We start from the raw sequence: 14,691 nt of genomic DNA on the forward strand, positions 1-14,691 counted from the left end.
TAGCCCACCTTCAGGTACCATGTATCAAACAAATGAGTTGGTTTGCGTTTGAAGATAATGGATAACTGTTGTTGCTACATTGCAAACTATTGAGACATGTAGTTAGGATTTCTTCTTTTGTTCAAAGAAACTTATCTGAACACAACAATAACTCACCCGTTCTGCATTATTCTGTGAAGTGTTTCGAGAAAAATGACATTTGCGGTTTGAACTTGGTTAATTAGGTCGTTAGAAGCGGAGATAAAAGTTTACAGTACGCATTTCGAATAACACATGTAGAATAACGATGAGGGCGCTTGCTTCAAGGACATAGCGAACACTGGCAGCACAAGCTGACAAAGCTCATGCGGGTATCTTTGTTGTCAAGTTACCAAACATCTAAAGAGAAAATGCTAGCACACAAACAACGTTGAAGGGGAATGCCGGAAATGTATTAATTATTGGAGAATGATCGTACTGTATTTATCCCCTATCTACGTTCTGCCAAAGAAATCCATGCATGGTTGATAGAAATCTAATGAAATTCTCTGGCTGCTTACATCAGCTTTCATTATTTTCAATGAAAAGAAATTATTTCGATAAAATCTAGTCTACTTTCCTGCAATAAAGAAAGCAAATGACAAAAAAAAATTCCTTAACAGTAAAATCTCAGACTGTAGCCGAATTACTATTCTGCATAATGCATCTTCCTCAAAAGTGAACACAGCACACCTTGGAGAATTTTCTTGCCATTCTGCAAACCCCATAACCTCACTCACATTTAAAAGGGCGGTACTCCAGATACATGCAGTAATCTTCCTTATAGTCCTTATAAGGACTGGCTTAAACGGGCGAAGCAAGAATGCTTTTCATCTTCCCCGTTATCTGTAGAGGACGGTGTAGGGATAAGGTGTTATTGAGCAATTGAAGCTCTGATCATGGCAGGAGGGTAACAGCAATAGCCGAGCCTCAGTTAAAACTTCATTAGCTACAGCATTGCCGTCCGTTAACCTCCAAGGGTATCCTCCTCCTCCTGCAGTAATCATCTTTTGGGACAAGCTGATATTTTAATATGATTAAATTAATTATAAGGTGTGCAAAAATGTTTATTTATATTTCTTAAAAATAAAACATTCTCTAAAAATATTTCTATATTAGGTAAATTATTATAAATTCAATTAAATAATATAAATAGTTATTACTCTTTTTGAATATAATTCAAAAAAGGCAGCACTTATAGATAGCAATTTGAATCCTAACTCAAATACTTCGAATCCAAGTATAGATTGGTAATCTTTATTGGGCTAATTGTTTTTTCTGTTTAGTTTTTATTATTATTTTTTTAAATTATTTCACTTCCTATTATACTCTATAATGAAGACATTAACTATTTCAATGCCTTTCCTTAGGAGAATCCCATTCTTTGATTGGATTGCCACCCACGTGTGTGTATGCTGTCCATCCATGCAACGACCTCTTCAGGATACTACTTTGACTCGCATCTCGGAGTCGACTACTATGACCGACACGCAAACACGATCGTCATCACGTGCATCGCCGCTTCACCATATCCCGCTCTCCACTCGAAGCCCAAGTTCCTACGTGAAGAAACACATCTTGGATAAAGAAACTCTGAAGAACGGAACCCTGAATGTGCATATGAACTCTCACGTATAATAAATGGTATGCCAACGCGCGAGAAAACATGTTAAATGTTCGACTGACGTCGAACTCATTAAAAAAAAAAAAAAAAAAAAACTGCTGTGCGCGTGTGTGTCGTATTTGTATAAATCCTACGTGAATTTTTGTTGTGTTAAATTCTGTAAAGTATTAAAAATATATTTGAGTCTGTCTTGTCTGGATGTCATTTAATTTATTAACATACCTATTAGAAATAGCTGCGCGACACACACTGAGAAAAATTCATTGAGAAGAAAACATTTTTCTCTCGTGCCATACCGAATTATAGGTTAATACGGATGACTACTCCCTTAATAACTTGTGCGCGTAGCGTAGCATCCCACAGCGAGTTCTCGTTTGCCTACGTTTATAACGACGCGCGCACCATGTGGAATTTAATTTTCTGTTCCTTTGGTTTCATCAAATTCCGTAGTAGTGTTTCTGTGGTAACCCGTGCATGTTTTGCTGCTAAGACAGCCACTGTTGTCATGACAACCCTACTGCCAACTCAGTCGGAATGTAACAGGAATGTATTACAACCAGCAGAAGGTGTATGAACACCTTACAGAGTTTCAAATGCTCTCATTTCTTTTCTCAAATTTAGAAAAATATTTATTATATATAATTAATTTAATATTATTTGCTTAATTACTTTAATTTTAGTAACGAGCAATTAAAACAGGAGCAACATTTGAAAAACAAACGTGTCTTTTTTAAAAAATTGCCTTAATCCGCTGATATAGAAAAATATACCAACAACAATACACGTTAGCTAACTACTGCAAATTTTACTTTTGAATTAAACATTATTAACATATTGATTATTTCGATAAAACATACAGGAACACAAGAATAAAATAAAAAACAAGTATTTTATAATAATTTACTGTTCAAATGACAAAAGATATATTTAATAAGTAAATTTTAGTAAAACACCCACTTTTTTATTTATTGAGTTAATAATAGCAATCGCGTGATATATTTAACATATATTTAGAGTCAAGGAAGAAAAAGGCCGAGGCAAAAATCACGGGAGGGTAATGGATGGCAATGCTGCAGCCAATGAAGTTCTAACTGAGGCTCGGCTATTGCTGTTACCCTCCTGCCATGATCAGAGCTCATAGCTCAATAACACCTTATCCCTGCTTTGTCCTCTATAAATTACAGGAGTCGCATATAAAAAATCGAATATCATTTATTAACACAAATCATAACATAAATGTATTAACATTAATGATAACATAAATAAATGCCGAGTTGTTTGTTGTCATGAAATTATCTTCACTTGCAAAATATATTACACCAAACGCGTTTGACTAATTTAGCCGATATTAACGTAGCTATTTCATTAAGAGACAACGTCGACCGCAAAACCACACACTAATTATTTTCACAGTTGGAAATATTTAACGCAAAACGAATACAACATACTTTAATTCACATGGTATTCACAAAATCCATGTGAATTACAGCATATTTTACTTCACATGGTATTTGTTACTAACTTCAGACCCTGTATATTTAAATACAGCTTTATTCATAAAGCTGTATTTAAATTTATTCATTTCATTCTTTATTCATTCTTTATTCAGCAAAGTTTGTCAGTGGCATAAGGCATAAACCAAGAACTGTCTGTTTAAAAGATATCTGCTAAAGTGTTGTTTGCAATATAAATTACAAAATGAAGCCATATTTATTTTTCCCTTGTATAATGAAAATAAGTAAAAAATAATGGTGCATATTTAGAACCAAATCGATTACGAACATTAAATTACATTTAATATTGATATAAGAACGTATTTTCTATAATATCATTAAACACCAAATAGTATTAACATTAATTATTAGTATAAAAGCAATATTCACTTTAAAAAACTGCTGTTACCCTCCTGCCATGATCAGAGCTTTAATAGCTTAATAACACCTTATCCCTACACTGTCCTCTACAGATAACGGGGAATATGAAAAGCATTCTTGCTTCGCCCCTTTAAGCCAGTCCTTATAAGGACTATAAAACAGAAAGATAATATTATTTAATAAAAAAATATAATTTGTATGAATATGAATATATATAAATAAATGTAAATCTACATCAAAAATGATCGGTGAAATTGTCTAATCGTTACCACAAAACGGAATACTGAATTACTATTGTATATATGCTCGAACACCGAAAATACAACAGCAATATTATCATACTGCTTATTTTAATTGCCACATAGTTTGTATGAGGGAAAGTCAAGATGTACCTATAAGAATATATTTCTTTGTATGAGAAAGAGCCAGTCGAGAAGAAGCAATAAGCGGATCTTTCTTTATCTTTAAACTCGTTCTATTTTTAGACACATTCCCAAGAAACATTATCGCTAAAAGGGATACCCAAAGACCTATCAGACAGCTTACACGTTTTGATAAGCGGAAGTGAAAGAAAGCTATTCCATTATCCATAACCGACAGCAAATATAATGCCGGCTTGAAAAGAAAAGCCGTCTGTTTATTTTATCTGGAGTAAATTGATTTCAGATAACCGGAACATAAACTTGTCAACCTGGAAAGTTGAAAACACTTTTTAAATTGAGTTATAGCTGAATCTTCTTTGCCATATAGATATGAAGACTACGCTAATCGAAACAATTGCGACCCAAATATCACAATGACTACAAAATGAAAAGGCGATTTAATCATGCATATTCAGTTATTTTATTATGAATCTAAAAAAGAATTAATAGCAACTAAGCCTATATAAAATATATGAATGTCTACTACTATTTTTAATTATTTTTTGATAATTGTAGAATATTTTAAATTTTTAAAGAAAAAAATAAAAAAATTTCACACACCTTAAAACTTTTAAAAACTTTAATTAGCGATTTATTTATGCTTATTCATTAGGAATAGTAGTTAATTGCTTGCTACCATAAACAGTCACTTTATTTTCCATAGTGCTTTATCCAGGAAAGCCATTTGTAATTACAAGGGCGATACGCTAGGCCTACTGCCGCTAGTATCGCCTTTGTTTGTTTGTCCCGTAGACACCTAAGAGTGTCTACAGGATTTGCTAGTGGACCCTCAAAAGTCCACAGGATTATCTTTACCTTCTCGGAACACCTGAGAAATCTCTACTCTTTCTCCATCTGTATCTTAACACATTTTAAATTATTGAAATGGCAAAACTTCTGAATGAGACCAAATTCGAGGAAGTATACATGGAATTCCTCAGACTAGGAAAGCTGCTGAGTGATAATTGGCCAGTAAAAGTGAAATTGTGTGACGCGTTTCCCCCCCCCCCCCCGAATGTGTCTCAGACGTTGTCGCTGAAGATCATTTATAATCGGTGCCTTCTACTCCTTCAGACTTTGTAGAAGTGCGTGCACGCAAAAAGCGAAGAATAACAGAAGAACTGCACAATGACAATAATGAAATGGAACAGGATCCTCAGGGTTCGGACGCCGCTATTTCTCCCAAAGAAAAGGTGCCTCCGATCATCCTTAGAGAAAAGCAGAAGTGGGCAGCTTTAAGATCCACAATGTCCAATCTGCACAATGGCTTCATTAAGGCCAAAAACATGGATGAAGGCATAAAGATCCAGTCAGCAACAGTGACAGACTATAGAAGGTTGACCAAAGAACTGGAAGATAGAGGCATCCAGTATCATACCTTTGCGCTCAGCTCTGAAAAATACTTAAAAGTGGTCCTTCGTGGTGTCTGTGAAGATATTGACACAGCAGAAATAGCTGCTGACCTAAATTTTCAGGATCTGCCTCCAGTCAAAGTCATCAGAATGTACAAAGCAGACAAGACTCCCATGCCATTAGTCCTTGTTGAGATTCATAAAATATACAAGGATATTTACAACTTAAAAACAGTCTTTGGTCTCATCGTCACACCAGAACCACTCCGGAAAATATCATCTTCTGGGCAGTGCCATAGGTGCCAGAAGTTTGGCCATGGCCGAATCTATGTAGAGCGGAATATAGATGTTTAAAATGTGGGAACAGCCACCCAACCAATATTGCACAAAGCCGAGGACCACCTCGGCCAAAAGTGCCAACTGCAGTGGCCCTCATCCCGCGAACTACAAAGGATGTATAATAAAATTAGTTTAATCCTTTATCCAAGTGTGAGCAAACAAAGTTTGCGCTTGAAAGTATCTTCAGGACTGGGGTAAGGTGGTACAACACCAGGGCAACTCGTTGCAAAGGTGGAGCAAGCTACCAACACTCCTATCTCAGTATCTCCTATAATGCGAAACACATCTCCTTGCCGATATGTCTAATGTTATGCATTAAGGGAAGGGCCACTACCCAGACTAGTTTCGACCTTTATTGAGGTCTCTTCAGTGGGAGCCAGGCCCAAGTAGAGATACCAGACAGAAGTAGCAGGTCATCTCTACCTATAGGAGTTGCCAAATGGTGTGCCACCCTTTTTTAATAAATTACTCTGGATTTAGAGAAAGATGTTGAAAGTTTATTTTGCAACGAGTTGCCCTGGTGTTGTACCACCTTACCCCAGTCCTGAAGATACTTTCAGGCGCAAACTTTGTTTGCTCACACTTGGATAAAGGATTAAACTAATTTTATTATACTCTAACCAAGTGAAAAATAAACTTTCAACATCTTTCTCTAAATCCAGAGTAATTTATTAAAAAAGGGTGGCACACCATTTGGCAACTCCTATAGGTAGCGATGACCTGCTAATGCTTCTGCCTGGTATCTCTACTTGGGCCTGACTCCCACTGAAGACACCTCAATAAAGGTCGAAACTAGTCTGGGTAGTGGCCCTTCCCTTAATGGATAACATTAGACATATCCGCAAGGAGATGTGTTTCGCATTATAGGAGATACTGAGATAGGAGTGTTGGTAGCTTGCTCCACCTTTGCAACGCGTTGCCCTGGTGTTGTATTACCTTACCCCAGTCCTGAAGATACTTTCAGGCGCAAACTTTGTTTGCTCACACTTGGATAAAGGATTAAACTAATTTTATTATACTCTAACCAAGTGAAAAATAAACTTTCAACATCTTTCTCTAAATCCAGAGTAATTTATTAAAAAAGGGTGGCACACCATTTGGCAACTCCTATAGGTAGCGATGACCTGCTAATGCTTCTGCCTGGTATCTCTACTTGGGCCTGACTCCCACTGAAGACACCTCAATAAAGGTCGAAACTAGTCTGGGTAGTGGCCCTTCCCTTAATGGATAACATTAGACATATCCGCAAGGAGATGTGTTTCGCATTATAGGAGATACTGAGATAGGAGTGTTGGTAGCTTGCTCCACCTTTGCAACGCGTTGCCCTGGTGTTGTATTACCTTACCCCAGTCCTGAAGATACTTTCAGGCGCAAACTTTGTTTGCTCACACTGGGATAAAGGATTAAACTAATTTTATTATACTCTAACCAAGTGAAAAATAAACTTTCAACTTTTACAAAGGATGTACTCAGCACCCAAAGAACAGACGGATGGAGGCAGTCAATCAGCCCTCTTCCTACAGTACAAGAACACCAGAGGCCCAGACATCAAAACAGGAGACTCACCGGCCACAGTCGGAGACCTCCAACAATAGAGACACCCAAAAGCAAACAAGAAGTTATACCGATGTGACCCTTACAATTAGACCAACTCCAGAACAAAATCAACCAACAGCACCTAAAAACCAAACAGCTGTTATTACGGCCTCACTAGCAAACATGCTACAAAATCTCAGCCTATCAAACCCTACTGAAATCTCCACTAAAAGATTTCTTTGTGAAACGCATGTCATCCTCATAGCTCTCATAAATGAATAGTAACAAACTCACTCCAGCATCTCTTCAGATAATTGCTTAGAATGCAAATGGCCTCAAAAACAAAATTCTAGACCTCCGAGATTTCACATATAGATATCAACCAGATGTTATATTAATCAGTGAAACTCATTTAAGACCTTCAGACAATCCTAAAATAAGGGGTTATCGCCTATACAGAAATGATAGATTACTCTACAGAGGCGGCGGCACTGCCATCTTCATTAAAAACTACATTAAGCACCACTCTGTGAGCAACCCTTCAACAACTAACCTTGAGATCACTGGCGTGGAAGTAGTCACCAGCTCCACTGGCAAACTGAAAATCAACTCAGCTTGCAACCCCCCCAAAAAATCTCTACTACACTATGACCTAAATGCCATCTTATACGTAAGAGAGCCGACCATTACCGGGAATCTGAACTCCAAGCACCTGCATGGAATTGCTCAACCACCAACAAGAATGGTTGCATCCTTTCCAATTAATTAGGATCAAGCAATGCTGTTGTGGCCCCACCGAACCAACTCATCTCAGTACGTTTGGTACTACTGACATCCTGGATATAGCTATCCTGCAGGATATCAAACTTCAATACAGCATTATATCCATGGATGAACTATCATCCGATCACAACCCAATTCTACTACAGCTGGGAAAACAAGAATACCTGTCTCCTCCTTCTCACTCCTACCGAGTATGGGAAAGACTGTCAACAGCACTGAAGGATTATATTGGACCTCTTCTTCACATACGCACAAAAGAAGTAGAAACTGCAGTTAAAAATCTCACACAACGAATTAATTCTGCTGTAAAGGTAGCTTCCTCCTACAACTCTATCCGCAAGCCAGATCGTTTGCCTGAAGACATCATTAACTTGATCAAAGACAAAAACAGAGATAGGAAAAGATTCCGTAACACATGTGCACCTCACGATAAAACAAATATAAACAGATTAAATGGGGCAGTAAGAGATGCACTCAAAGCTCATCGAGACCAAGTATGGGATGAAAAATTATCCTGCATTTCACCTATGATAACTCCATGTGGGGACTACTGGAAAATATCAAAAACAAAGACAGATCCCTTCCCCCAATATTCTCTGACCAGGGCCTTGCTCACACAGATGTAGACAAAGCAGAAGTTATAGCATACAACTTAGAGGAGCAATGCAGGCCTTCTTGTGGAACCCTTGAGTTTGACCACATATATAAGATTCACAGCAAGGTCAGACACTCACTCAAACTTCCTATCACCAGCACTGACCATATTGCACCAACATCACCTGCTGAGATATATGACATTATTAAAAAATTAAAGAACAAAAAAAGCTCCTGTGTCAGACGATTACTAATCGGGTGAACAAACTTCTGCCCCGAAAAGCAGTAGTGCACCTACTGACCAGTATAATAAATGCAATTTTAAGATTTCATTATTTTCCTTCCACCTAGAAACTGGCTGCATAATTCCTATACATAAGCCAGGCAAAGATCCACACCTACCGCAAAATTATCGTCCAATCAGTCTCATCTCCAATCTAGGTAAGGTTGCAGAGAAGGTCGTCCTCTCACTACTCCAAACCTCAGTAAATGACCTAAACATCCTCCCTAAAGAACAGTTTGGTTTTAGGCAACACCACAATACTACCCAGCAAATCCACAGAATTATCGAATACATCACCACCATCTACAACTAGCGCCATTGCACAGGAGCTGTTTTTCTAGACTTATCCAGAGCATTTGACAAAATCTGGCATTTTGGACTCCTGCATAAACTTATCTCAGCCGGTACCTGACTAAAAATGGTTCATTTAATTCATTCATATCTTCAGAATAGCTTAATGCAAGTATAAATCAACGGTTCTACATCCTCCCAGCGCCACATCTTTGCTGGAGTGCCGAAGGGATCTCTACTGACTCCATTGCTGTTCTCTATATACATGTCAGACATCCCGCACAATCCGATGACTTTGGCCCTGTATGCGGACGATACGGCAATACTAACCAGATCCCTCCGACCCCACTTCATTACCAGAAAGCTTCAAGAAAACCTTCTAAAGCTGAGAGTTGGTGGTTATCCAAGTAAAGATTGGAAGTCAACCCCCAAAAAAGCTCAGCCATTCTTTTCTCGAAAAGGCCAATATCTCCTTCAGGATATGTCTTACTATTCAATACTAAAATTCCTTGACAGAAAAAAATTACCTGGGTGTAATTCTCGACAAGAAGCTACCTTTCAATCAACACACTAAGTCTGCATGCACAAAGGCATCTAAAGCAATCGCTCAGATCTATCCGCTAATTAATAGAAATAGCAAGCTCAGCAACAGAATCGATTTGCAACTATTCCAGATGACAATTCGTCCTATAATCGCCCATGCCTCTCCAGCCTGGAGCCACCTCTAATACTAACATTATCAAGATACAACGAGTACAGAACAAGTGCTTGAGAATGATTCTGAACGCTCCGTGGTATGTTAGAAACAATCAACTTCATAGAGATGTAAATATTCCCTATATTTTCTCTTTTCTACAATCCTTACCATCCAAGTTTTCCCTAAAGACGTCCACACCCCCCAACGATTTGGTTCAACAAGCTGCAGCATACGAGGCAACGGACATATTCAAATATAGAAGACCAAAAGCTGTATTAGCATGGAGATTATGCATCCCATAGCGATGCATAATCTCCATGCCCATTCAGGGAGAGCAAACTGCTCATGAATTTTACCCTCACTGTAACCACAACAGATAGCGGGGAATATGAAAAGCATCTTGTTTCACCCCCTAAAGACATAAATGTCAATTGTTAATTGTCAATTGCATGCAAGTTGTATACTATGTATGTATATACTATATGTTTAGCATGCCAGGATTACATAAAAAATTACAAAAAAGTAAATTTACAGGAGTAAAAAGCGAAAAATATTTTAAATAATTACATATCTATCTTTTAAAATATGTGATTATAATGACTAACCAAACGATATTTTGTCAGATAATAATTTATGCATCAGAGGAGTGAAATGTCCTATTTATTGTCTTATTTAATATAAATTGCAAGTTCATGGTAACCTTAAAGAAATTTCAATTCTGTGAATATTGGGCATGGGAAGCGATCTTCCATGAATATCAGTGAAATTATGAAGCACAAGTTAATAACGACAAATCTCAGATTTTTTTATTGATAATAAATTTACATATATTATAAGTATCCAATTTATTATCAGATTACTTTATAGTCTTCTTCTTCTTCTCTCTTCGCTGGCATTAACTTTTGTTTCTTCTACTATCAATTTGGCTGTCACTTATCTAATTTAATTAATTAATTACTATCTTCATTGCATTTATGTTTCTCAGTTTCGACATATTCACGGATTTCTGTTTATTTTCCCATTGTTTGAACTTTCAATAATTAACCGCAGGTGCTCACTCGACTCTATTAATTTTATCAGTCTCTTTGTTCTTTTGTGCTGAAGTCTGTTTTCTCCGTATAATCCATGCGTTCGTTTAATTTGAGTCCTCAGAGAATTTGAGGGCTTTAAACCAGACAGTCACTAAACCGTTCTCTCTCGTTTGGTACAGTTTATTTCTCTGGAGTATTTCCGGGTTTTTTCTAAACGTCTGCTGTTAAGAGTACAGGAAGCAGACGACAGGGAAACAAGATATATCAATACAAAACGGAGTTAGATAATCTACTTAAGAAAAAGAAAAAAGAGAAAGCATTTTAAAGGACTTTTAGTAAAGTTAAACGGCGCCATTTTTATATTTATAAGAGTACGTATTTATTATTATTAAACTAGTCGATCTATGTTTGATTTGATTTTTTTCCCAGGTTACAGTGTTAAAAGTAGTTAAAACTTATCAGCCATTATTCAATTTCATTTAAAATAAAAGAATGATTATTTTAAAAATACTTCTAATTTAACACATGTTTAAATTATTTTATTATGGCGTACAGATATTTTAAAATATACGTACACCCTATATTATTTATAATACACTTTATTAAAATATGTAGCGTGCTAGCTTCTCTATTGCTGTTACCCTCCTGCCATGATCAGGGCTTTAATAGCTCAATAACACCTTATCCCTATACTGTTCTCTACAGATAACGGGGAAGATGGAAAGCATTCTTGCTTTGCCCCTTCAAGCCAGTCCTTATAAGGATATAAGGATTCTCAAGTAAGAGCACCTGTGTGGTTGCCGGGATAAGTAGCCCCAATACAAATCCAAGCATGTCGTAAGAGGCGACTAATTGGACGCAGAGATTCGAGAGTTTGAGTTCGCTCTCTGAAGGTTTTGCCTTAACGGAGCAATTTGAGTCTCTTGGGAAAGTGTTCTCGGCACGGCCCGCTGAGGGGCTTTGTCGGTGAATGTTCTTCTTCGGAATTTGAGTGTTTCTGCTCGGTGGTGGTGGTGGGTGGAAGGCCATCATTGAGTGGAGTCAACGCTGAGATGGACGGTCTTTCTGCCACTATTGAGTGGTCTAGAGATCGTCTTAATTTTTAGAGATTGGCTTTACTTACGTATCACCAATGTAGCTCATGCATGTCGTACGAGGAGACTAAATTGGGTATCCAGGGAGGGTAATGGATGGCAATTCTTTAGCCAATGAAGTTCTAACTGAGGCTCGGCTATTGCTGTTACCCTCATGCCATGATCAGACCTTTACATGATTAGACCTTCATATTTATACAGCTCAATAACACCCTATCCTTACATTGTCCTCTACAGATAACGGGGAATATGAAAAGCATTCTTGCTTACTTTTCCGTGGAATATGAGCGGTTCTGCTCAGTGGTAGGGTGAGCCTGTCACTGAGTGGAACGAACGTTGAGTTGGACGATCTTTCGGTCACTAGTAAGTAGTGGTCTGGGGGATCACCGAATTTTTAGAGAGGCCTTTACTCAAACACCGGTTTGATTGCAGGAAGTAAAATATGTTTTCTGCTTGGTGGCAGTTGTTTGCATGTTGCCGACCAGAGCCACCAATAACAGTTTGATGAGTTTACCAGTGATTCTTTTTGGAGAGGTAATCCTTCTCTTTTCCTAAATTTAAAAAAGGTCGACTTACGACTCGATTCCAGGGAGTAAAACTGTTTCTCTTGCCTGTCGCTGAGCCGCCAATGTGAGTTTGATCAGATTATAATTTGTAATAATCTTATTTCAGATATTTTCTATTTTAGATTATGATCTATGTGTATGCCCAGATACTGGTAGCTATAGATCCTTTGCGTAGCTTCGCAACTGAAGTCACATATGCTGTCACAGGACGTGGTATGATATTTAACTAGCAGGATGGCTTATCTAACCTTTAGTTTAAATGGGATATATTTTAGTTTCTGAATGTTAATTTTGATTTTATTTGTGTGCAGACTTAGAGAATCAGATTCCACGTTATGCTTTAAAGTTAGCATGCTGCTTGATGAGAAAACTACTGCGGTATCACCAGCAAAGCTAAATAGGTTCCCTTTCAATTCCATCGAACAGAGGTCGTTTATATAGATCAGAAATAAAACAGGACCTAGTACCTCTTCGAAAATAAAGTTTTTGGAAAGAGGTAATCCCACACCTTAACAGTAAATCAACCGATCTGGGTTGTGTTACTCAGCCATAACCAGGGCTAGAGGCCCTGGTTATGGCTGGGTAACAGCAATATCCAAGCCTCAGTTAAAATTTCATTGGCTACAGCATTGCCATCCGTTACTCTCCCTGGGTACCCATTTTAGTCGCCTTGTACAACATGCATGGGCTACAGTGGGACAATTTTTAAGTGAAGCCCTCTCTAAAACTTAAGACTATCTCCTGGACCACTCCCTACGAATGGCCGAAAGATCGTCCAACTCAAGTTTGGTTCCACTTAGTGACAGATCCCCGCCACCACTGATCAGAACCGCTCATATTCCAGGAAAAAGCATCCATCAAGAAGGTTCCTCACCGGCCAGGCCGGAGAACACCCTCCCCAGAGACTCAAAATGCTCTCAGGGCAACCCCCTCCTCCTCACCGGGAACAAAATTCCGGAAGAAACCTAAGAGAGCGAACCTCTCGAAACTCTGAGACCCATTTTAGTCGCCTCTTACGACATGCATGGGCTAGAGTGAGCTATTCTTATTCCTGCCACCACACGGGGTGAACTGGGTTATTTTATTTATTTATTTATTTTTGGCTAGATGAATAGGGTAATATAGGACAATAAGCTCTGATCATGGCAGGAGGGTAACAGCAATAGCCGAGCCTCAGTTAAAACTTCATTGGCTACAGCATTGCCATTCATTACCTTCCCTGGGTATCCAGTTTAGTCGCCTCGTACGACATGCATGGACTACAGTGGGGCTATTCTTATCCCGGCCACCATACGGAAATGAACTGCAGTTATAATGGCGTCGATAACAATAATAATGACATGATACTATATTAGAAATTAAAAATTTATCTAATATATAAATTTAAAACTGAATTTTCAATAAAAATAAAAATTTACTTTATAATACTAAGAGAAAAATTCTAAAAGAAAAATCCCTTCATAACCTGTCTAAGACTGCTTTGATGACGTCACTTTTGTGTCAGAGAAATAAATAACGCTTTATAGATGTTTATATTTATTATATAACTTCTATTATAAATATGTTGTTATGGATATAAGATGTGCTTTTCAGATATAGATATTGGTAATATTGCATTATTTATTATATTAATAATTAAAAGTAAATATTATTAAAATATATGAACTTCCGCAGTTGAAGTCAATAATGACATTTCTCCTTTAATTGGAGAGACCCGGATTTGAAACGCTTCTAGGACGAGAACTATTTTTATTAAGGACTTTTCAAATAAAGGTGAACGGACTGTTCTTAACGATAATAGCAGAAATTTGTTAGTGGCTACTCGAGTTGTTCATTCCTCAAAAACAGAACACACGCAACAATTTATTTTAAAGACAAAATACATTATAACTAATACCAATATATTGATTTAATAGGAAGATGCCTCTACTGACCATGACAAATGCTGCCTAATAATGAATAATTAAAATAAACTACAAACGTTTTTCATTGTTATTGTTAATGTATTCCTTTTGAGCCTCGCTAAATGTTTTGAGTGGTCATCTAATACTGCAGCTACGATTTTGTATGGTTTCCTAACATTTTATGACTTCGCTTTTTTTTTTTTCATGCCGAAATACAGAAATAACAGATATGTGACTTCATTTGCTTTATATCCTTTATACTCTTTGGACAGCAACTTCACCT

At 37.4% G+C, this 14,691-nt stretch overlaps 1 protein-coding gene across 1 annotated transcript in view; it reads left to right on the forward strand.

Annotated features, from left to right (window-relative positions):
* The window catches only part of LOC150109661 (cardioacceleratory peptide receptor-like), an 84,150-nt gene extending 71,249 nt beyond the window's left edge, over positions 1 to 12,901 (forward strand). The window contains exons 9-11 of the mRNA XM_090402878.1: positions 1,389 to 1,650; positions 12,627 to 12,717; positions 12,816 to 12,901. Coding sequence (XP_090259004.1) covers positions 1,389 to 1,650; positions 12,627 to 12,717; positions 12,816 to 12,901 — 439 coding nt within the window. The remainder of the gene's footprint in view (positions 1 to 1,388; positions 1,651 to 12,626; positions 12,718 to 12,815) is intronic.
* The last annotated feature ends 1,790 nt before the right edge of the window (positions 12,902 to 14,691 follow it).

This window comes from Typopeltis vanoorti, chromosome 2, assembly GCF_054136105.1.
Source record: "Typopeltis vanoorti isolate ZY-2024b chromosome 2, IOZ_Tvanoo_1.0, whole genome shotgun sequence".
NCBI classification, from domain to species: Eukaryota; Metazoa; Arthropoda; class Arachnida; order Uropygi; family Thelyphonidae; genus Typopeltis; species Typopeltis vanoorti.